The sequence below is a fragment of the Hemicordylus capensis genome, chromosome 2 (genome assembly GCF_027244095.1).
Source record: "Hemicordylus capensis ecotype Gifberg chromosome 2, rHemCap1.1.pri, whole genome shotgun sequence".
Lineage (NCBI taxonomy): Eukaryota > Metazoa > Chordata > Lepidosauria > Squamata > Cordylidae > Hemicordylus > Hemicordylus capensis.
In genome coordinates, this window is record NC_069658.1 from 425,951,591 (window position 1) to 425,973,298 (window position 21,708).

The following is a 21,708-nucleotide window of genomic DNA, read 5'->3' on the forward strand; positions in this document are numbered from 1 at the left end:
AAGCTTGATAGGCAGCTCATGGATTAGGTTGGGAAGTTGCTCTGTAGAGGCCCGGTGAGTGTCAACTGGGACCAAGTGAATTGAGACTGGAGAGGATATATAGATACAGATTGTTCTAAAAGCCAGTTCCTGTTTATTTTTATTCACAATCCCATTTTATGGCCAAGTTAACACAAAATTTCTGAGGGCAAGGCATTCAATAGCTAATAGCGAAACATGACTGCCTTGTAAAATGTTACTTGGCCCTGATCTCCTGGTTGTCTGAGGGCCAAGCTACACATTACACCAAAATGTATTAAAACGCAGGTGGCTGCCGCTACTAGAGAACAGCTACTTTGAAAGGGAGACACTGGAGTGGATAAGCAGGGAGCAGTGATGAGCTCTTCCCCACCCACTGCTTTTTTCATTGCAACTCGTTCTTAGTCACTTTTCTCCCAAAGAGCTCCAAACACACATCTGGAACTTAGAGTGGGGAGGGACTTGTTCAGGCCTGCTCAACTTTGGCCACCCAGCTGTTTTTGGACTACAACTCCCATAATCCTCAGCCACAGTTGCCAGTAGCCAGGGATGATGGGAGTTGTAGGCCAACAACTACAGGAGGGCCAAAGTTGAGCAGCCCTGGACTTGTGGCATAAAAGGAGAAGGTAATGGAGAAGAGTTAAGCAGACAAACCTCACTACTTCTCTTCTCTAAAGTTGCTCTCTCCTGAAGCTACTTTACTCGGGTGGGCGGGGGGGTTGACCATCAGGGTTATAGTAGATGCTTCAATGTGTAGTTTGGTCCTGAGCAAGCTGAGAGGAGCACAGGAGACATGGACAGGACACTCTGTGTCCACTATCCTGTCCATAGTTATGGAAGCATGGATGGTCCATGTGAGAGAAGGCAACACGCCCTCTTGTGTGACATTATAACACTTTTAATTTTTTCGGGGACTTCCATTTAGAGCCCAAGACTGCTTTCTGGACCTGCTTTTTGGACTTTCAACTGTGTTCTAAAGCACTGAACCAACTTGATAGATCCTGGTTCTCCCCCACTTTCCAAAATTATTTTGGAGCTAAATGGCTATTACATAATTTATTTTAACCTGGCCATTAGACAGATTCTTCTTGCAACATCCTAATTCAGGGAACTTGGCAATGACAAATCAAGAGACCAGAAACAAATGAAAACCAAAGACTTTATTGTCCATAAAGGCGGGGAGGGGGAGATTGAGTTTGTGGAGTCAAAAGGTGTAAGGTCTTATTTGTCGTGGAGGATGCAATTCACTGGTGCCCCCTTCTGGTTCCATAGGTGATAACTTCTTGATGTTCCCACAATGCAGTATGAATAAAGTTTTCTTTGCAGCACACACAGAGAAAGGAAGGGTTGGATGGTATTTATTCAAAGATAGAAAAAAGGGTTACTGACTCCTTTGGGGAGTGATGGGCTGAAGTGTCCTCCCTGAAAGGTACAGCTGTTCAGACCACCTTAAGGAGCTCTGGGGAGAAAGTAAAATGTGTGATTTTCTAGTCTGTTAGTATCAAAGTTGCGAAAAGAAAAGGGGGCCTGATGAAGTGGCTCTTCAAGCAAAAGGAAAGGTGAAACTCCTTGGTTGGCTGCTTGGCTTTACTAGCTCTGTAGTGCTAGTCTTTGCAAACAAACACATGGATACTAGATAATGCCAGTGAACTGATTTTATATTAATAAGGACAACAATCTTTAATCCTAGAATTCTCACAAGTAGTAATGGTGAGCCTTCCAGGCTGCTTCACACATACATACAATTTTACCTAGAAATGGTGGGGGTGTGTGGAAAAGTGTACCTACTATACCTTATCTTGTGTCAAACCTTTTATGAGTGTCTTTTTTGCTGTGTGAATGTGTGTGTTTGGAAGACACTGCATGTAGCAGCAACAAAGGTATGACTGCTGGGGGTGTACAGACAGACATCCACCCCCAATGTCTCTAGCAGACATCCCGTGTGCCTCCCCCCAACTTTCACTTGTCTTCTAGAAACTCATTTGGCTTCCCTTGAAAATTCTCATATATTTCTTCTTGTGAGGGACCCTTAAATTTGCTTCAATTTTCACTTTTAAAATTTTTGGGCCAGCTCTGTTGAAAATACCACACACAAATGAAAAGTCGCAGAAGATAGCCCCTAAGAGAATGGCTTGATGATGCAGAGATTGCAGGGAAGGAAATTTTATTTGCTAAGCAGAGGAATGCATGCGAGGGAATGCATGCGGTTGGTCTGCAAAACACATTACATTTGGAAATGTGGCACCTACTCCTTGATCTTGATGTCAGCTCAGCCTGCCATGATGTGTTTGAGGAAGGCTGTGGGAAGGAAAGGAGAGAGTTGTTATGAAGTTAATACAAGCCCCTCTGTTTGGGTCCACTTAGTCCCTTCTACACACAGTATTTCAAGGGAACAGTCCCACCATCTCTAGCCTATCGACTGATTGCTGTGAAACTATTACCACCACTGTTTTATTTGCTTTCATGTGGTAACTGCCCAGTGCCAATTATTGCGACAGCTTGTGTGATAAAATCAAAATATTAGAAAGGGACCCAATCCCAACCCAACTCCTTTTCTTTGGGGCTTAAAAAAAAAACAAAACGTCTGGCTTCTGTGTGCCCCACATACTGTATTAGGAGTTACCCAGTTTGGGACAATTGCGGCCTCCATGTCACCAAGAGTAGCAGGTGGACATGGTATCCACACAGTGTTGTGCAGTCATCTGCTCAAGAAAATGGCCACATGCACAATGCTTGGCATAGCATAAAAACCCTGGCAGAAGAATACACAATATCTTGTACCAACGAGATGCAAAATCTTTCAGCATGTATCATTTTATCTCCACATTTTACTGTGAGGTGATGGAGATGGAGCTGTAATTCAGTGGTAGAGCTCCTGCTTTGCATGCAGAAGGTCCAGGTTCGATCCCTAACATCTCCAAGTAGGGCTGGGAAGCAGCCATCTGAAACCCCCCTGGGGAGCCTGTGCCAGGCAGTGGAGATAATATTGCGATAGATGGACCACTGATCTAAATACAGTGTCAGGCCGCTTCATAACTGCAAGTTCTGCTTTTTCCATTGAATAAAACTGAACCTGATCCTTAGCTGTGTTCTGACACTTAACTACCAGGTTACACTTCAGGGCGCTTTCCAGTTTGCACACTATCATAGTGTCGCAACAGGTCCCTTAGGTGTGCTTTCATATTGCCTATGTTTTGACATCGCAGCCCCTGCGTTGTAAAGACGGTGCTGTTTGTATTTCCGATGCCTTCTTTCGGATTTTATTGCTGCATCGCATCTGCTTTAAAAAAAAAAAGCTGTATTTGCCCGTTGTAGGAGGCTTGCCCCCTTACAACGGATCTCTACTGTGGTTTGAATTCAGTGCCACAAAACATTGAAGTTTACACCACTTTTTGCAGTGTAAGGCTCGCAATCTGGAAAGCACCCAGCTGATGGACAGCCCGGGCTTCTCACCTTCATAATTAATGCAGCCATCGGCATCCTCATGTCCAGCTAATAAGGTGTCTACTTCCTCTTCAGTCATTTTCTCACCTGAAACATCAGACAAGAAAAATAAGCATATGGAAGAAGGGACATGTTATTTGGTATTCCCTCCACTCATTTCTTCTCATATTGAGGTGTCTACTTTATATGACTTCCTTGATTTGAGATGTGTGGATCAGTTCCCCCTGCTGGAAACTAATATTAAAGCATTCCACACAGGGTACTTTTAAATAACAATGCAAAGACTACTGTATTCAGAGTAGCTCAGTTTGCAAGTTGTGCTTACTTTTTTCCCTTTTTCAAGTGCAAATAAAATTCTCTGCCTAGTGTTCATTTAACTTGTGTCCTCCTTCCAGTTACTCTTCTTTCCTTCTCAATATCCCTTCCACAACTGTTGCCTTTATAATCCTTCTCTCCCCACGCTTCTTCTAAAGCCAAAGTGTGCCATCAAGTCGATTTCAACTCCTGGCGCCCACAGAACCCTGTGGTTTTCTGTGATAGGAGGGGTTTACCATTGCCTCCTCCCAGGCAGTATGAGATGATGCCTTTCAGCATCTTCCTATATCACTGCTGCTTGATATAGGTGTTTCCCATAGTCTGGGAAACATACCAGCAGGGATTCAAACTGGCAACCTTCTGCTTGTTAGTCAAGCATTTCCCCACTGCGCCACTTAAAATGGCACCCTTCTTCTACTGAAAACAAAAAGTGAAGAGAAGGGGAGAGACAAGAGAGAGAGAAAGAGGAAGGAAAGAAGAAAGAATGGTTGTTCCGTCACCAGGTGGTATTATCAAGGCTGGGTGGAAGCTGTGCGAGTCAGTCCCCAAACACATCAAGAAATTTGCTTGACAAATACTAGCAAGGCCACCCCTCAATTCTGTTAATCTTTCACATTCTTTTTAAATATAAAAGTCACAATCTGGTAATATCTTTATTGGGACTGGGCAAAATGACACAAAATTGTGAGCAGCAAGTTTTTGAGTTATCCAGAAAGCACACTGCTCACAACTTTGTGAGGTTGTTCACATGGGCGGGCAGGGCAGTGGGCAGGTGGGGGGAAGGCTGGTTGAACTCACCTCGCTCCCTCCCGCCAGACAACCGCTTATCTGCCTCTGGGTGCTCAGACCTCACTCCCAGACGATCTGTGCTGGCGCAGTGTGGAGCTCCAGAGGCCAGGACAACACATCCTGGCCTTTGGACATCCCACAATGCTCAATTTGACATCTGTGATGTTTTGGGGGATTCCCCCAGGAGATGGGCGCTCTGGGTGCAGCTGGGCTGGAAGCAGCCTGAGCTCACACACAAGCAAGAAGCCTGGGTTAAGGGAGTGCTTGCTCCCTTGACCTTGCTAAAAGCTGGGTTAAAAAGCCGGGCTAGGTGGTACTAGTTGATCTAGATCAATACTATTGATCTATTAGGGAAAAATCCCACGCTTTTGTAGGTTGTGCATTCTGCCTTCCCAGAGCAGGAGTGCAAATCTCCCTTAGTTTGTTTTTAGTTCATGATCCAGAGCATAAGCCCCTGCAACAAAACCATCCTTTCTATAGCTGGGCTATTCCCCCATACATTCACAGGAAGGAATGTTGCACTATTGATGCTGGAATGAGGCTAGTGTGAGCACAATGGGAGAAATAACAGGATTTTTTTTTTTAAAGGTCTAAACGGAAACACCAACTTGCCTCAGGACATCTAGTTTATGATTAATCAGAGATTTCAGATAACTCAGTGTCACACTGTCCATCAGCCATCTTGGCTAGTTTAGTATAGAAATCCTCCCAGATTTCTCTGAGGAAGACAGATGGAGATGAAGATCAGTCTCTGTTGAGATCTGGGCTGTGTAGCCATCTCTCTTCCTAGTCTATGTGTGTTCTTCAAAAGCTGCTCAGGCCTGAATGTCTTATCTTTTGATTCCAGTGCTTACCAAGTGTGGCAAGGACGTGCCGCAACTCTGCACCCATGACAGTGCCATTGCCCTCTTTGTCAAAGACCCTGAGCCCTTCCAGGTAGTCTTCGTAGGTGCCTTTATCTTTGCTCTTGTCAATGGTCTGCAACATGGGCAGGAACTCTTCAAACTCCACCCGCTTAGAATTCAGCTCTAGTTCAGGAGAGGAAGGGAAAAGACTATCAAGTGTGCAAAAGGAGGGGACACAAGATCCAAGCACTTTTCCTTATTGATCCCACAGAGCACTTCCCACCCCACAACGTGAGACAGCTGTGTCCATTGACTGTTCCATGCAGTCCATGCCTGCTGGTTTACAGTTAAAGTGCAGGAACTAGAACCTGTATTTGGCATCCTGAACAGTGCAAGACATTAAGCTCTTGTATTTTTCAGAGAAAGAGGAAATTCAGAAACTGGGAGGAGCTGGTCAAGACTTTTCACACGTGACGCTAACGCTGATCTTGCTTCAGCTGGATTTGCGGTACAAGTGTAAAAATGACATTGGGCAGAATGTGTATTACATAATAAATGCCCAGTTAACAACATTAATATTTTCCAGCATTATACTCCTAACCAGAACTAGAAACTGAATGATGAAAGCTAAATTTTCTATTGTAGTATCTTTAATCTCCACTCTGAGTCCGACCATGCAACAGGGCAAAACAAATCTCTCACCCACCTCTGTTGAGACAAACAGCACCGAAGCTACCGGCACCACTCTAGCCAACCCAGCCCTATGGGCAGCATCACTCTAGCCCGACTCCATGGGTGGAACTCCCTTTCTCTGCTACCTCCTCTGTTTCCTCTCAGTTCTCTATGGTTGCCATTGCAGCCAAACACAGCAAAACTCTTCCTCACCACCAACCAAGCAGTGAAGAACAGAGGCAGCATGACAGGAACAGTCAGGTAAGGGGGCAGGGAATTAGTGTGTATGTGTGTGAGGGGAAATGGGGGTCATATTAGCACCCCACTAAATATCAAGCAAATACATATTTTGGACCGGTGTGATCCAGTGCACTAGACTGAGTGTTTATACTGTAACTTTCTCTGCATGTGGTGCTGTAGAGGCAACTTACCATCAGGTTTGGGGTGTCCCAGGACTTTCAAAATATCTGCATTGGTGGGATTCTGGCCCAGGGACCTCATCACATCTCCACACTGGTTCAACTGGATTTTGCCATCACCAACCCGATCAAAGAGCCCAAACGCCTCCTTGTATTCTGGAGAGATCAGATTGAACTTTTAATGTGGTTCTTTTGTGATGAGGTCTTGGAACTGGCAAGCTGCAGGGGGCTGAGGGTTTTTGAGGATAAAGTGTCAGTCTTGTCATGCCGGCTGTCAACAAGATGATTCACATAATCCCAAGAAACTGGATACCATCATCTACAAGGTTAAACAACCTGCCTGATTTCTGTCAGTCATGGCTGATAATGATGGAAGGAAGGTCACTTCCTACCAAAGGGTGATATGTCTGGAGAGAAAAGGCTGGCCTTCCTATTCTTGCTCACTATTTATGTATGTATTTATTTATTCAATTTCTATACCGCCCTTCCAAAAATGGCTCAGGGCGGTTTACACAGAGAAATAATAAATACATAAGATGGATCCTTGTCCCCAAAGGGCTCACAATCTAAAAAGAAACATAAGAGAGACATCACTGGCGGTCCTGTGCTGGGGGGTGGATAGGGCCAGTTACTCTCTCCCTGCTAAATAAAAGAGAACCACCACTTTAAAAAGGTGCCTCTTTGCCAGGTTAGCAGGGGTTACCATTAGCAGGGGTTAATGAAAAGAAGGATCTCTTAATGAAAAAAAGGATCTCCGTTACTCTGCCAAAGAGGCATCATCTTGCTCACTGCAAGATTTTAGTTGCTGAGGAAATCATTTTTATATTTAGAAGGCACCTCTAATCCCACAGCAGCCTTAGTGCCCCCGCACTGCTACTCAGCCAGAGCGGCCGGAATCCTTCAGATTCAAGCCCACACCCTTCTACCCGTTGAGCTATTGTTCCTTCAGCTTGCTACAAACAGTTCCAGTGACTACGATGGCCTCTCTTCTCCCTCCTTTACCCAAATAAAAACGCAACATAGCTCAATTAGGAGCGAGATTATAACTTTTGCCACTATCTCATTTATCTGAAATATTTATCCCCCATGTCCCCCAGAGTTCACAGACACCTGTATCTTGAATAGATGTGTCAAAGAGGGGATTTTGACAGGTGGTGCAGCTTTTCTCGATTCTACATGACAATCTGTTTCTGCTGCCGTTCCCTCTTCTACACAAATATTCAAGACGCAGGAGCCCAGCTCTCCTCCTCTGCTTCTGGTCACCCTAGTCTTTCTCATGTTTCCCCCTGCCTTGTGGCTAAAATATCTCCAAATGGCATCCAGAGGAAGAAATTATAGGAGGCATATTGCTTAATTGCAGACTTTGCACCAGAATGGAAGTGTGCATGTATGCCTCAGACCAACCCTCCCCTGCAAGAAAATGAGAACAAATAGTGAGCCATTACTGAGTGAACTAAGAAGGAAGATGCTGATGGGAGAGGAAGGGCAATTGCAGTCACTAAAAGGGCCCTGGAGGCAGGTCTCAGAGGTGCAGCTAGGTAATTTTGGGGCTTGGACCTAAGGGCTATGTCCCCCCGCCACAAGATAAGCATCATTTCCCTATGCACACATGCGCACCACTTGGATATGTGTCTTTAGACATGAAAACACCTGCAGAATAAACCAAGTGTAGCAAGCAAGGTCTCAGAGGAGGAATAGGATTCTCATGGATTTACAGATGCATTCACCATGGTTCTTCCCAATGTTTAAATAGCAGTGATAAAACACAGATGCGATTCATCTGTGATGAAAACTAAGCAATGGGCACCTCAGAAGGTACATAACTCCCTCTCGAAAGTACCTAACTTTAATTTTTCTTTTAAGTATGATAAAACTTTATATTCCTGCCAAATTAAACCGATTGTGTTTATATATTATTACAGTGGCTAGGATTATATATGCTTCTAATTGGCGTATTTTAGAAATCCCCTCCTTAAATGATTGGTTTTGAAAGTGTGGGATTATGCTTCAGTTTCGAAAGTCTTGGCTGATGTGCATGGTATATCTATTGAATCGTTCATGTTTGTCTGGGAACCCTTTATAAATTAGAATATCCGTTATGGACAAACTTTGTTCCCATTTTCTGGATTTGATTTATAGTGTTCTCAATGTGTAATTTACAAGAAGCTGATTAGATTTTATAACTCTCTAAGAGTCTGAATTTCTTTTGCTTTGTCTTGTTCTAGATATCTTTACTTTATTAATTAGAAAAATGAGGTTTTTCATTTTGAAAAACGATTGGTTTTATACTGTCTTTATGGTGATTTGTCTTTGTCTCCTTTGGTTTACTTCTCAATAAAAATTCTTATAAAAAAGAAAAGAAAAGAAAAGAAAGTACCTAACTTTAACTCACCCCACCAACAGATACCACATTTTGCATGAACATCCTGCCTTACTGACAACATTAAAAACATAGATAATAAACGCTCATATTGCTCCCCAAAATGAGAGAAAGAAATTTGGTTGGCTTGCACCAAGCAAAAATCACCATGCTAATTTTCACAACTCATCCTTGGTTGCTTGCTGTGCTGACCGGCTAATCAAGTCTCTGAAGTTGTGTCACATTTTTATAGTCTGCTATATGCTTTTATGCCATATGTCCTCTGTCTTGCTCTTATGCTGGTCTAAGTTAGAGGGTGTGTATGAAAACATGGTGCAAAGGTTGCACAAAAGAATATTTGGCTGTATTGTAGCTGGAGCACTCCCTTTCCCCCATCAGTCCAATTCTCTTGCCTGCCAGCAGGGGTAAAGAAATTTCTTTAAACAGTGAGTTGGCACTGGCTCCAAGGACAGAATCTGAAGAGCACCTTCCTCTAGCAGCTGCTGCCTGCAGACTCCCCACCAGGGGCAGAGCCATCATTGAGTAAAGGGGTTCAAAGAACCCAGGCTGCCAATGAAAAGGGCCACTGGAGCCCGCCACCCCCCACCCCACGTTGTGCGTAATGTGATGTGCAAAGGGGGTGTGGCCTGAAGGCCTGCCCCAGTCCTCCCCCTCTAATTTCCAGGCAGCATTTGCTGCCTGACAGCATTTATTTCCCTTCCTCTCCCTCGCTGGAGGAGGGAGAGGAAGGAAAATAAATGCTGTCAGGCAGCGAACGCCACCCAAAATGAGAGGGGGAGAGCTCACTGGGGACTCTCCAGAGATCGAGCCACACCCCTGCATGCCTGACGTCACACACATGGGGCGCCACTGGCAGGGCCAAACACAGGCTGCTGTTCGGCTGGCTCCACCCCGCTCCCCACTCAACCCTTGAGTCTCAAGGGCGAGAGAGAGAGAGATGTCCTCCAGCTCTTCATTGTTATTTTAGGCAGCACCTGATCCCTCTTGCAGCACCAGCACACTTGTCTTTTATCTGGTAATCTTTTATGTTTTGTTGTTTAGAGGTTTGTCCCAAGAGGGATCCTGTAGAGTGTGTTGTGGGTTAGGGTTATGAGGGAAGCAGCTATAACCCAACTCTCTCAATCTCTCACACCCCAACTCTCTCTCTCTCTCTCTCTCTCAGCTATAACCCAACTCTCTCAATCTCTCACACCCCAACTCTCTCTCTCTCTCTCTCTCTCAGCTATAACCCAACTCTCTCAATCTCTCACACCCCAACTCTCTCTCTCTCTCTCTCTCTCTCTCTCAGCTATAACCCAACTCTCTCAATCTCTCACACCCCAACTCTCTCTCTCTCTCTCTCTCAGCTATAACCCAACTCTCTCAATCTCTCACACCCCAACTCTCTCTCTCTCTCTCTCTCAGCTATAACCCAACTCTCTCAATCTCTCACACCCCAACTCTCTCTCTCTCTCTCTCAGCTATAACCCAACTCTCTCAATCTCTCACACCCCAACTCTCTCTCTCTCTCTCTCTCAGCTATAACCCAACTCTCTCAATCTCTCACACCCCAACTCTCTCTCTCTCTCTCAGCTATAACCCAACTCTCTCAATCTCTCACACCCCAACTCTCTCTCTCTCTCTCTCTCAGCTATAACCCAACTCTCTCAATCTCTCACACCCCAACTCTCTCTCTCTCTCTCTCTCTCAGCTATAACCCAACTCTCTCAATCTCTCACACCCCAACTCTCTCTCTCTCTCTCTCAGCTATAACCCAACTATCTCAATCTCTCACACCCCAACTCTCTCTCTCTCTCTCAGCTATAACCCAACTCTCTCAATCTCTCACACCCCAACTCTCTCTCTCTCTCTCTCTCTCTCAGCTATAACCCAACTCTCTCAATCTCTCACACCCAACTCTCTCTCTCTCTCTCTCTCTCTCTCTCTCTCTCTCTCTCTCTCTCACACAGCTATAACCCAACTCTCTCAATCTCTCACACCCCAACTTTCTCTCTCTCTCTGCTATAACCCGACTCTCTCAATCTCTCAAACCCCAACTCTCTCTCTCTCTCTCAGCTATAACCCAACTCTCTCAATCTCTCACACCCCAACTCTCTCTCTCTCTCTCTCTCTCAGCTATAACCCAACTCTCTCAATCTCTCACACCCCAACTCTCTCTCTCTCTCTCTCTCAGCTATAACCCAACTCTCTCATTCTCTCACACCCCATCCACTCCAGGACCCCAGTCCACAGCATGAGAACTCCGTTACTGGAACGCAGTTCTGGACTGAGGGCACTCACGCCGTTGCTGTTCTCTGGACTGGACGGGACTCGTGGTGGTCCTCTGGTTGGTCTGGGTGTGTGTGTGTGCACAGTGGCGAGCATGGGTGGCGTGTGCTGGCTGTCTCGCTGCAGGCACTTGCCTGGCACTAGTGCATCTGCCTCTCCCTCTCCACTCATGCTGGTGTGGCACAGTCACTGCTTGGTCCAGGGGGGCAGGGCCTCCACATGCTGGCTGGCTCCGTGTCTCCCACTGCCCAGGGCGCCTGCCAGCCGAGTCGTCTGAGCCCCACTGCCTCCCTCGCCCTCTTGCAGCTCCAGCTCACCCGCCTCCATGCTGCTGGCATGCACTGCTGCTGTTGCTGAGGTCGCCTGCCTTGTATCGTAAGCAGCATGCCGCCGTACGGGAAGAGGCAGGGCATGACAGGTCGGACTCGGAGGCCAGGTATACTGAGCAGGTGTGCTGCTTCTGGATCAGAGAGAGGGAGAGAGTCCAGCTACAAGTTGGACTCAGCTGCCTAGCACTTGGCCCTGGATGTGACCCAGGAGCTGGGAGGAGATCGGGGCAGGTGGGCTGGGGCTGGGCTACAGGTGCTGTCCTGGGAGAACAGTCACTGAATATCCCGCTCAGCAACTGGTCTGGCCTGGGACAGCCCTCCTGCTGCCGGGTGGCGGTGCAGCCTGGCAATCCAAAGGTGGGGGGTGGCAGAGATAGTGGGGGCTGTGGGGCCCCGGACTTGCACCCCAATGTCCAGGAGTAATAGCACCTCTGGCAGGTTTTAGTAGCGGGTCAAGTTCAAGTGAAAGCAGGCGGTCCTTAATGTACTACACTGTTTAGGTTAGAACCAGCCCCTTGAGCTGGGCCTGGGAATGCAGGAGCCAGTGAGTTATTTTAAGACTGGCAGAATATGCCCCCTCTGCCCAGTCCCAGTTAGTCGTCTAGCTGTTAAAAATGAAGTTCCCCAATCATCATCAGGGGCAGCCCCACTTAATCACAATGTTGCCAGTTGCAAGATTATTGTGGCCTGGCTCTCTCTATTCAGGAGAGACTGTAACTGGTGAAAAACGCTTTGTGCTATTGAGGTCATTTAGGCCTCCAAAGATATGGCCAGATCTGGTAGCACTCTCCAGTTAGGTACTTTTGTCTTTCAGGGGGAATGTAATCCTATCCAGAGCAGACCGAGAAGACCCCATTCCCCAACTACTGGTGGTGAATCAGAGGCAAATGTTCCAGAGAGGCATATGGGAAAGCAGCAAGGGATGAATAATTGGAGTGGACAGTAAAGACCAATCTCCATTTGGCCATGAAGTTTGGTAAATGAACTTGGGTCAATCACTCCCTCAGCCTAACCCATCTCACAGCATTGTTGTGAGGGGGAAATGGGATTGTGGAAGAATCATATACACCACCCTCCTTGGATGAAGGGTGGGATAAAGATGCAGTAATGTCACATGACACTTTTTGTACTGATGTATCACATTTGGAGTTTCTTGGCCCCACAAGTGGCAGCCAATGAAACGGAGTGGGGGAGGGAAACTTGCAGCACAATGACACTGCATCATGCTTCCTGTAGAAATAAACATTACAGAGGAAAGTGGAGGAGGAGGAGATGCTGGCCTGTTGCTTTTGACAGCAGCTTTCATCAAGCCTTTTTCCAAACTTAGAAACTAAGTATTTGCAGGGGTTCTTATACTTGGGTCCCCAGATGCGTTGGACTTCAACTCCCATCATTTCAAGGGGAATTTACTTAACTCCTGATTTAAGGGAAGAAACAAACACCAAGATGCATATAAAACAAGAGTTTTTAGCACAATTTTTAGAGGTGAATCCGGTTTCTCCAGGTGATGCTCAAGTTTGCATTCACACACACACACACACACACACGTATATGAGACAAGCTAGATCCACATGCTTTTGGCCAGTCATAGATAATGGACTTACCCTCCAATTGCTCCTTAGTGAATTCAATCTGGAAAAAGGAAAGAAAGCAATTGGTGATGGGAGAACACAGAAGAGGATGACAGTTCTTGAGGTGCTACTTGAGTTGGTTAAGATGATATCTTTAATTAGACCAAGTTGTTGATGGAAGTGCAAAGTTATAAAAAGCAAGCTTTAAGACACACAAAACCCCTTTTCAGGAAGAGATGAATGACTGTAGCAGATGCTGAAGCTTCAAAAGAAAAACCAAAAACTGAATGGAGAGGTCTTTTGTCAGTTCCAACCTTGCTTTGTCTATTGTAATTTTAATTGAACAACAGTTGTGTGAAGGACAGACAACTTAATTAGCACTGAAAGTTGCAATGGATATTTAAACCATGTTTCTCAAACATTGCCAGTCCAATCCATCGGGGCTAAGAACCTTTATTTCATTTTATTTTTAAATGAACTTTGGAGTTTTAGGAAGTTAAGCAGAACCCAAATGTCAAAGTAAATATCCTTTTGGGGCCATATGTTACCTACTAAATTATGTGGGCCCCAAGGTCTGTCATTATTACTTTTATATATTTGTTGACAGTCCTAACCTATCCTAACCGTGAGGCTGATTTCGTCCAATCTCAACTGCTGATTTCGTCCAATCTCCTCCGAAAAGTCTTGTGAGGTAGATGATGGAGACAGGAAGTATCTTCCCCAAGATCTCCAGTGTGTCATGGGTACACTTGATGTTTGGATCCACTTCAATGCTGGCTTGATCATGTGGTGAACTGAAGGCCCATGCCTTGGGGAGACTATTTTGGAGTACAGTGTACAGGTGGCAAAGAACAGGTTTTGTCCAAAACATTCAGCCCTCTTGGGCCATAACCCTTCAGGAGTTCTTGTGGACACAGCCATGTTGGGGCAGCAAGATGGTGCTGAGAATGTGATTCCTGGAGTGGTTGCTTTTTGTATGGCGGCCATCTTGCATAAAGTGGCACCATCCTATGACACCTTTCTAGGAAGCCTGCTCACAATGTTTATGATTGACACCTCCTTGGCGATGCCAGGTTAAAGGGAGGGGAATATGGCTTCTCACCGTTTCTGCCTCAGGAGTGTGAAAAAAGCTGATGATAGCTAGCCCTGCCCAGGTGTCCCAGTTCCAGCACTTTCTCTCATACTCCTCAGTTTTGCATTCCCACCAATGGGTTGGTTCAAAGAAAGGTGGGTTGTTTTCCCCCAAACTACGCTATGGTTGTCATGCCTTAATTCCCTCTGTATTTTATAAATCTATAGTTCTGCTCTTTGTATTTATAGTGACATGGCTGATAAGCTCTACCCATTTCCAGTACTATTATTTTGTTGTTGTATGTCTTTTGTATCTGTATCTGTAACTTCTTGTTTCTTGCAAGGCTTCTGGAAAATACATACGACTACCGCAAATTATGTAAGACCACTTCAAAGTTCATAATAGCTGCAGGTTGACATTGAGAAATCAGTAACTTTGCCACTTCAGTCCTGACCTCTTCCTGCAGATGGGGCTGTATCTCACAAGCCATGGGGCTGGCTACTTCATCAGCCTTGTGATGGAGAAGCATGTTTCTGAAGCAGCAGCCCTAAGAGTACAGGAGACATTTAGTAGGCCAGCAATACCAGCCGAGCAGCAGGTTTCCGGGACTGGAATTTAGATCAGGTTTAAACAAGGGCTTGCTTTCCCCTTTGCTATGGTCATTCTTTTTATTGGAGCCCCTACCTCACTGTTTCAGGAATCCTGCAGCATTAAGAGGGCATGGCTGTCGATTGAATGCCCCAATGCTCCTGCAATTTGATCCACCCAGTTTCAGAAGGTGGCATCCCAGCACAACACTGCCATGGAGGTAGGATTGAAATAACTGTTCCCAGAAAAAATGGGGATATGCTAATCCCCACCCCACCACCCCACCCTGCTTGTGACCACCTGTCCCTGGCCTGGCTTTCCGAGAATGCAGGCCAAATACCAGGCTTTTGTGCCTGCTGTTTCAGACCTGTCGTTAAAATAACAGGAGCTCTTTCAATGGCTAAATTTATCTTGCCCTTCTAACCCGCTAACCTTAGCTTGCTGCCCTCCCCAGGCATCATTGTCCAACACGAGCAGCCCTCTTAGATGGGGGGAATTGGGATTCTCTCTCGACTGTCCCTAGACTATCCCCAGCTGCCTAGTTAGAAGCAGTACTAGAAATAGAAGAAGCAGGCTTACTGGCTCTTCATGGAACTCTGAACTTGAGAGGCCTTGAACTTGGAGTCTAATGTGGTGCAGAGGCCAGAAAGGTGACTCTGGACGTGAGAGACCCAGGTTCCTACCAGTGCTTCATATGTGTCGCCATCATCAAGCTCACAGTAGTCGCTCAGCCTCTCTCACGGCGGAGACTGTTGTGAACTCACGGCTCTCGCTCTCTCAGAAACTTAAAATACAAATAGTAGCTGACATCCAAACTAACTTACAGAATTGTATTATTCAGGAATTACTCTAAAGGACTAGCTAATTTCAGTAAGACTATTCAGGAATGTTTCTGAAGCATTTAGTCTGGATATTAGCCTGTGTGTGTATAATGATATATTGTAAAAAGTACTACTGCTGGAGTCTGTTGGGTGTAGTGGTTTGTCATGAGGAAAGGGGAGAGGAGAAAATCCTCTCCCTCCTCCTTTTTTTTTTTTTTTTAACTGAAGTAGTATGTTGCCATCGCCTCCCTATCTCTTTGCCTCATTTCTGCTAGACAGCTGCCAAAGGCTCTCTGTGCTTCGACAACAGTCTGACAGATAGGAATTTAGCAGGTGTCGCTTTTCACATTTAATGCTGCTAAATGCTTCACGTGTTTGAATGTGCACCTGTACAGAGCTTCTGACAGGCAAAACAATGACATTCTCCGTTTCTGCATCTGTGGGCATGCATATGTAACGTATTTACTGCTTCTGTACCTCATAAAATGTACTCTGGATCTGAACTCAAGATAGGTTAATTTTGTGAATATCTGCATAAGAGCAGTTGCCTTGCCGGAGCAGAACAAGGTTTATCTACCACCTCAGCAATTTATTTCAAGTTTCCAGTGGTCATCAGCCACATGTCACTGGACCCTGAAGTGATCCACCTTCATTCCATGCCCCCAGCATCTGATATTCCAAAAGATACTGCCTCTGAACATGGAGGTTGTCATTTAGCTATAATTAATTCTGAGAATGATCAGGTAGCTAAGTTAGCGTCGCAAACATCCCAAGGAAATGCAGCCATTCACTTTGCCCCCAGTTATTGTCCTTCTCCTATGCGTACTAAATCTGCCGTAAACGCAGAATGAACCCAGGCAGGGGTGCAGAGAGAACGCCCGAGGAGCAACTCCTCACTTATCTATCTATCTATCTATCTATCTATCTATCTATCTATCTATCTATCTATCTATCTATCTATCTATCCATCCATTCATTTGGGCAGGGGGAGAGGAAAGACACTTTTGAGGAGAGGAATCTATTTTTATGTGGGGGAGGCGGTCTTCAAATGCTTAGGCGAGGGATCTGCATCCCTGGACCCGGAGAAAAGAGACCTGTCTGATTCAAAATGTTCTCAGTCCTTGTGCCACTCCAGTTCTCAGAACGAGGAGACTTGTTATGGTCCAGCAGATAACCTTGTTTGGACCAAGGAGACTTCAATTCAAATCGCCACTGACAGATTCACTGGGCAGCTTTGGCCAGACATTCTCACTCTTCCTTAGCTATTTGTATGAAACATAGGAACAGTACATAGTCCACTACCTCCAAGGGTAGTTGGGAAGACAAATAAGATACATTATTTAAAGTGCCATAGAAACCACCCAAAACAACAAAAACTCTGGGAGACCAGCTGTCTTTTCTGGAGAGGACCGAGTAAATTACAAATAATTCCTTTAAGAATGTATTTAATCTTTCTTTCTTTTGTTTCAGACTTCCACACCTAAAGAAGACCTTCTTCAAGTTCAGATGTTTGCAAGGCGTTTACATGATCGCTTCCAATAAGAGAGATCTGATTTTCCAAGCTTTGACCTCAGCCAAAGTGAGCAAGGCAAATTAAACAAAGTTGAAGTTCTTACAAAATGCAAAACCAAATATGAGGATTCAGCAGAGGTAACTAACAGATTAGATTTACACATTCCAACAGCATTGTTCATTTTGGATCTCATCAACACCTGCTTGATCCCTTGTTGTTCATGAAAGGGGGCGCTTCCTTTTGCCACACACAGGCTAATCCAAACTAATCCTGGAAATATGTCATGGAGACAATGCAGCAAAGTTGCCAGCTGTTTGGGTGTCCCCTGAAAATATAAGCTGCCCTGATGGTCAACTGTACAAATTAGTTTGTGTGCGTGTGTGTGTGCACGTGCATGCATATACACATGTGAGCATGCACACACATATCTCAAAGCCCTTGTAAATTCAGTTTTCTTTGGCTTTGGCTCATTCTGACTTTCCTGCCGGGGCAAATAACTTAATGCTTTGCAGGAGCTCAGCATGTCACTGGAAAGAGTATTATCACTGAGAAGGTAGTCTGAATCACTGTATGTATTGTGCTCATCCATTCGACTTTTTCACTTATGGTAAACAGACTTTGCAGGTTTTATGATAGCTTGAGAAACCTGCAAAACCTGTTTAAGCAGACATGACAGTGGGATAAAAGCAAGTATTTGCCTAGAATTGTGAGGAATGCTGCCTCTTTCAAATCACTTTCAACTCTCTTAACAACAATGCTGTCTCCAGAACATCTTATTGAAGCACAAACCTTCTCTGGCACTCCTTCTGTTCTGTGGCTGGGAGAAGTGTGAGAACTGCCTTCATTGATGAGTATTTAACCTCTTCCCATTCATATGGTAAAATAATAAGGTGCTCTAAATTTTTGCTACATGTAGCCTCTCCATATGTACTTGTTCCCCAACACACACACACACACACACACACACACACACACACACACACACACACTGCCTTTTGGGACAAAATACTCCAGACAAGGCTTTCAGTTCAGTCAATAAAGCGATCACTGCGGGGGGCAATTTTAGATGAGCAGGAGCATAGCAAGGTTGGAGTTGGCCCAGAGACAAGATTTTAAAATGCCACCCCCCTCACTGAAGCTCAGCTCATGAACAGAACATCATCCTAAATTATTTTTAAAAGGTTTTGTAAATTGTGGACGATGCAAGTCTTTTAATGGTACTAGAGAAAGACATGCTGTTCAGGTAACTCCAGGTCCTATCACTTACATCAGTTTCAGAGGATGAATACAACTGAAGGAAACCCAGGCGGGTGCACGGCTGGGGGAGTCAGTCATGTGACTTGCCTCTGGGGGCCCTCCAAGGCAGTGGGCCCCCAGACAACTGTCTCCCCTTGCCCTATTATAGTTACACCCCTGTAGATGAGGAAAAAGAATCTCGCTCCCACCTCTTCCCTCTAACTCCCTCTTCCTTCCCAGAGGAAGCCAGAGGCTCCCCATGTCCTCTCCCTTCCCCCTGCCTCACTCACCACCACTTTGGAGAGGTCAATTGGAGGCTCCTTGGGCTTTTCTGCTGATGGCGGTACTGGTGCCATCTCTGGTGCTTTGGCTTTAGCTGCTGGGCTTCCTGGCTTTGCTGCAGCTGGCTTAGCTGCTGGCTTGGCAGGTGGGGGTACTGGCCTCTTCACTGGGGCATCCTTCTTGGGGGGCATGTTGCGCTGTGCCTTCTACTGGGAGCGAAGCCGAGGGGCAGCCAGCAGATGTAGGCAGGATCCCCAGCTCAGGCTGGCCCTGCCTTGTTGCAGCTTAAATAGCTCTGTGGATACCGTGATGTCAGCTCAAGAGGAGTAGCTGGCTATGGAGTGGGAATGCATCTAAAAATGGGAGCACCAGTCACCTTCAGCAATGCTAGTTCCTCCCTCCCTCCAAGACAGGGAGATCTCAACGGACTTTGCTACAGCTCAGCATCCTTTCTGAACAGCCAAGCCTTGGATGTGCCTTGTGGCATCAGGCCAGACAGTCCAGGAAACCCTCTGGCCCTCCGCGCCAGTCATACAGGCTAGCAGAAGGCAAACGGGGGTGGGGCTTTCCTTCTCTTAGCATTGCAGATAGGCTGGATTAACTGTTAAACAGAGGAAGCTATGGAGTAGGGCCCAGTGTGTAGGGGGCATCTACAGTGACGTCTGCTTGGGAGTTATGGAATGTTTTCCTTCTCCTACTTGCCCTGGCACTTTTGTCATTCTTGGTCATTCAAACCATGGGGGCTGTACCCTGATCATAAGACCAAAACTGGCAACAGTGGCAACATGTTTAACTGGAGCCAGAGGGCATTTTGGCCTCCACGTCAGCCCACTGAGCAGCATTGAGAAAGCTGCTGAAGATTCAGGGGTAGGGAGGAGCAAGGTTGATTTGTGTGGGACAAAGTGTGACTTGGAGTGAATTACATAGGAACATAGGAAGCTGCAATATACTGGGTCAGACCTTTGGTCCATCTAGCTCAGTATTGTCTTCACAGACTGGCAGCGGCTTCTCCTAGGTTGCAGGCAGGAATCCCTCTCAGCCCTATCTTGGAGAAGCCAGGGAGGGAACTTGGAGCCTAGATGCCCTTCCCAGAGCAGCTCCATCCCCTAAGGGGAATCTCTTACAGTGCTCACACTTCTAGTCTCCCTTTCATAAGCAACCAGGGTGGACCCTGCTTAGCTAAGGGGACAAGTCATGCTTGCTACCATAAGACCAGCTCTCCTCCCTCTAGGCAATTGGTTGCCTAGTTCTTAGGATGCAGACTTTTGTGGGCCTATTTGTTTGAGCGTTGTGCTGAGGGCAGCTGCTAGCCCCAAACAGCAGTCTATCTGCCACATGTTGGAGCAGTTGTCGTTTCTGGATAGGCCCATACAGAGTGCATGCCAGTAATCTTCAGAGTGTGCCATAAGTGGTATTGCAGAGACGAGCTGGGGTGAAAGCAAAGAGGGTGGCGTTCCTGTCCAGAATGCAGTTCGGCATTGCACCCCTACATTTTGTCCTGGTGTCTGTTGCAGCACTTGGTGATTTAGGGAGAAAGCGGTGGAAGGAGAGCGGCAACACTCATAAACAGAACAGCCCGGCCTTCTCAGCCTAAAAAATCTACACCTTTGTCAGAACTGGTTCCAGTTTCCAAAGGGTTGGGCTCAGGAATACCCAGGCATATCAGTGTATTCCACGATCTCCTCCAAATGGATGCCACTACCACCCACCACCAAACAGTCCCCACAAGATCACCTATGGCACATACCCAAGATTATTCTGATGCCCTCTGGGTGAAGCTGCTCCTAAAGGCAGCAGTCCAGAAGCTACAACAGATCCAGAATGTGGCAGCCATACTGCCTGGGGCTAGCAGGGTGAGTCATATTTTGCCAGCTTCCGCTATTTCTGGGCACAATAAACGGCTGACTTTAAGGCTTTACATGGCCTAGGATTGGGCCAATTTGGGAATTGCCTCCTCCCATATGGATCTGGAAGTTCACCACTTCTGAGGCCCTTTATATCCACCACTGACAGGTGTTCGACTGATGGGAATGAGAAAGACGGGCCCGTTTCCATTGTGGTGACCAGATTACAGAATCTGGGGATAGGGCCATCATGGCTCAGTGGCAAAGCTCCTGTTTTTGCATACAAAAAGTCCCAGGTTCAGTTCTTGGTATCTCCAGGTACTGGTAGAGTTGGAAAAGACCTCTCTCTGATACTCTGGGGGCAGGGGGAGGGGGGCTGCTGCCAGTCAGTGCAGAGAGACAGTAATTTTGTTTGTTTGTTAATTTAATTTAATTTATACCCCGCCCAAACTTACGTCTCTGGGCGGTAATGACCTAGACTGATGGACAGACTCAGTATTTGGCAGTGTTATCAGTTCATATGAATTGCCCCCTCCCCTCTGAATGGTGCATATTGCTCTCTTTTAAGCAAAAAGATAGTTTGGTTTCAGCTAGCATTTTTAGTTATGCCTTTCAAGATGTATGGCTTTCTTGTTTCAGTCTGCTTGTTTTTGCTGCAACAAGTTGCCTGTCTGAAAGTCTGCCTGACATTATTATGGTTTTTTTAAAAAGTATTGTATACTGTGATATAATATTGTTATTTTAGGATACTATCAATATCCTAATAATATATAACATTAGGAATTATAATATTGCGATATTAGGATTAGTACAGTATAAACCATTCTGTGTTTGCTTTGCAAAGAAAGGAGGGATTCAAATGTTATTATAAGCAAAGAAATAAAATAAAGGTAAATTAGTTCAGATTCATTACCTTTTATGTCACTTAAAAGTTGGACTGTGGGCAAGCGCCAAAATGTCCTGGCTGTACACATATCTGTTTTTGCTTACGCTCATGACTCATCCATTGTTAGCCTTGTTTCTTTCCTCCTCCTGTTTTCTCCCCGCTTTTCTCCCCTCAACTCCTTCACTTCCTGATTTCAACAATTGGTTCAGCCAGTATAAAGTGATGATTAGACAGATGTCATGTTCCACCCCAGAGATGGTGGCACTAAGTGGCAAAGGCACAGGTGCAGCCGTTAAGAGAGGTTAAGGGCAACAGACTGTTCCACAATTAATTTCAGGATTTTTATATCTCTCTTAAGATTCTACAGAGTAAAAACCTGGTAACTCCCTTTTCTCCTAGGACACTTAATGGTAAGG

The 21,708-nt window shown here is 45.7% G+C and overlaps 1 protein-coding gene across 2 annotated transcripts; it reads right to left on the minus strand.

Moving 5' to 3' along the window:
- Window positions 1-1,163: 1,163 nt before the first annotated feature.
- LOC128342894 (myosin light polypeptide 6-like) lies at window positions 1,164-19,037 on the minus strand. 2 transcript variants are annotated; one of them, XM_053291020.1, is made up of 7 exons: window positions 18,571-18,777; window positions 13,084-13,111; window positions 6,515-6,658; window positions 5,421-5,594; window positions 3,472-3,549; window positions 2,268-2,316; window positions 1,164-1,477 (listed from the first exon to the last, which is right to left on the minus strand). In XM_053291020.1, the coding sequence occupies exons 1-6, from the start codon at window positions 18,751-18,753 to the stop codon at window positions 2,288-2,290; spliced, it is 636 nt and encodes a 211-aa protein (XP_053146995.1). In that variant the 5' UTR covers window positions 18,754-18,777; the 3' UTR covers window positions 1,164-1,477; window positions 2,268-2,287. The 2 variants fall into 2 exon arrangements, with proteins under 2 accessions (XP_053146995.1, XP_053146997.1); XM_053291022.1 differs by having other exon boundaries at window positions 1,164-2,316; window positions 18,571-19,037.
- Window positions 19,038-21,708: the final 2,671 nt, after the last annotated feature.

Bases quoted from the DNA above. Each gene is read 5' to 3' on its own strand.
- LOC128342894 (XM_053291022.1), bottom strand. From the start codon at position 18,753: ATGCCCCCCAAGAAGGATGCCCCAGTGAAGAGGCCAGTACCCCCACCT. The intron at 3,550-5,420 runs GTAAGCACTGGA...CTGATGTTTCAG, and splicing joins GCACGTCCTTGCCACACTTG to GTGAGAAAATGACTGAAGAG. The intron at 2,317-3,471 runs GTGAGAAGCCCG...TCCTTCCCACAG, and splicing joins TGGCTGCATTAATTATGAAG to CCTTCCTCAAACACATCATG.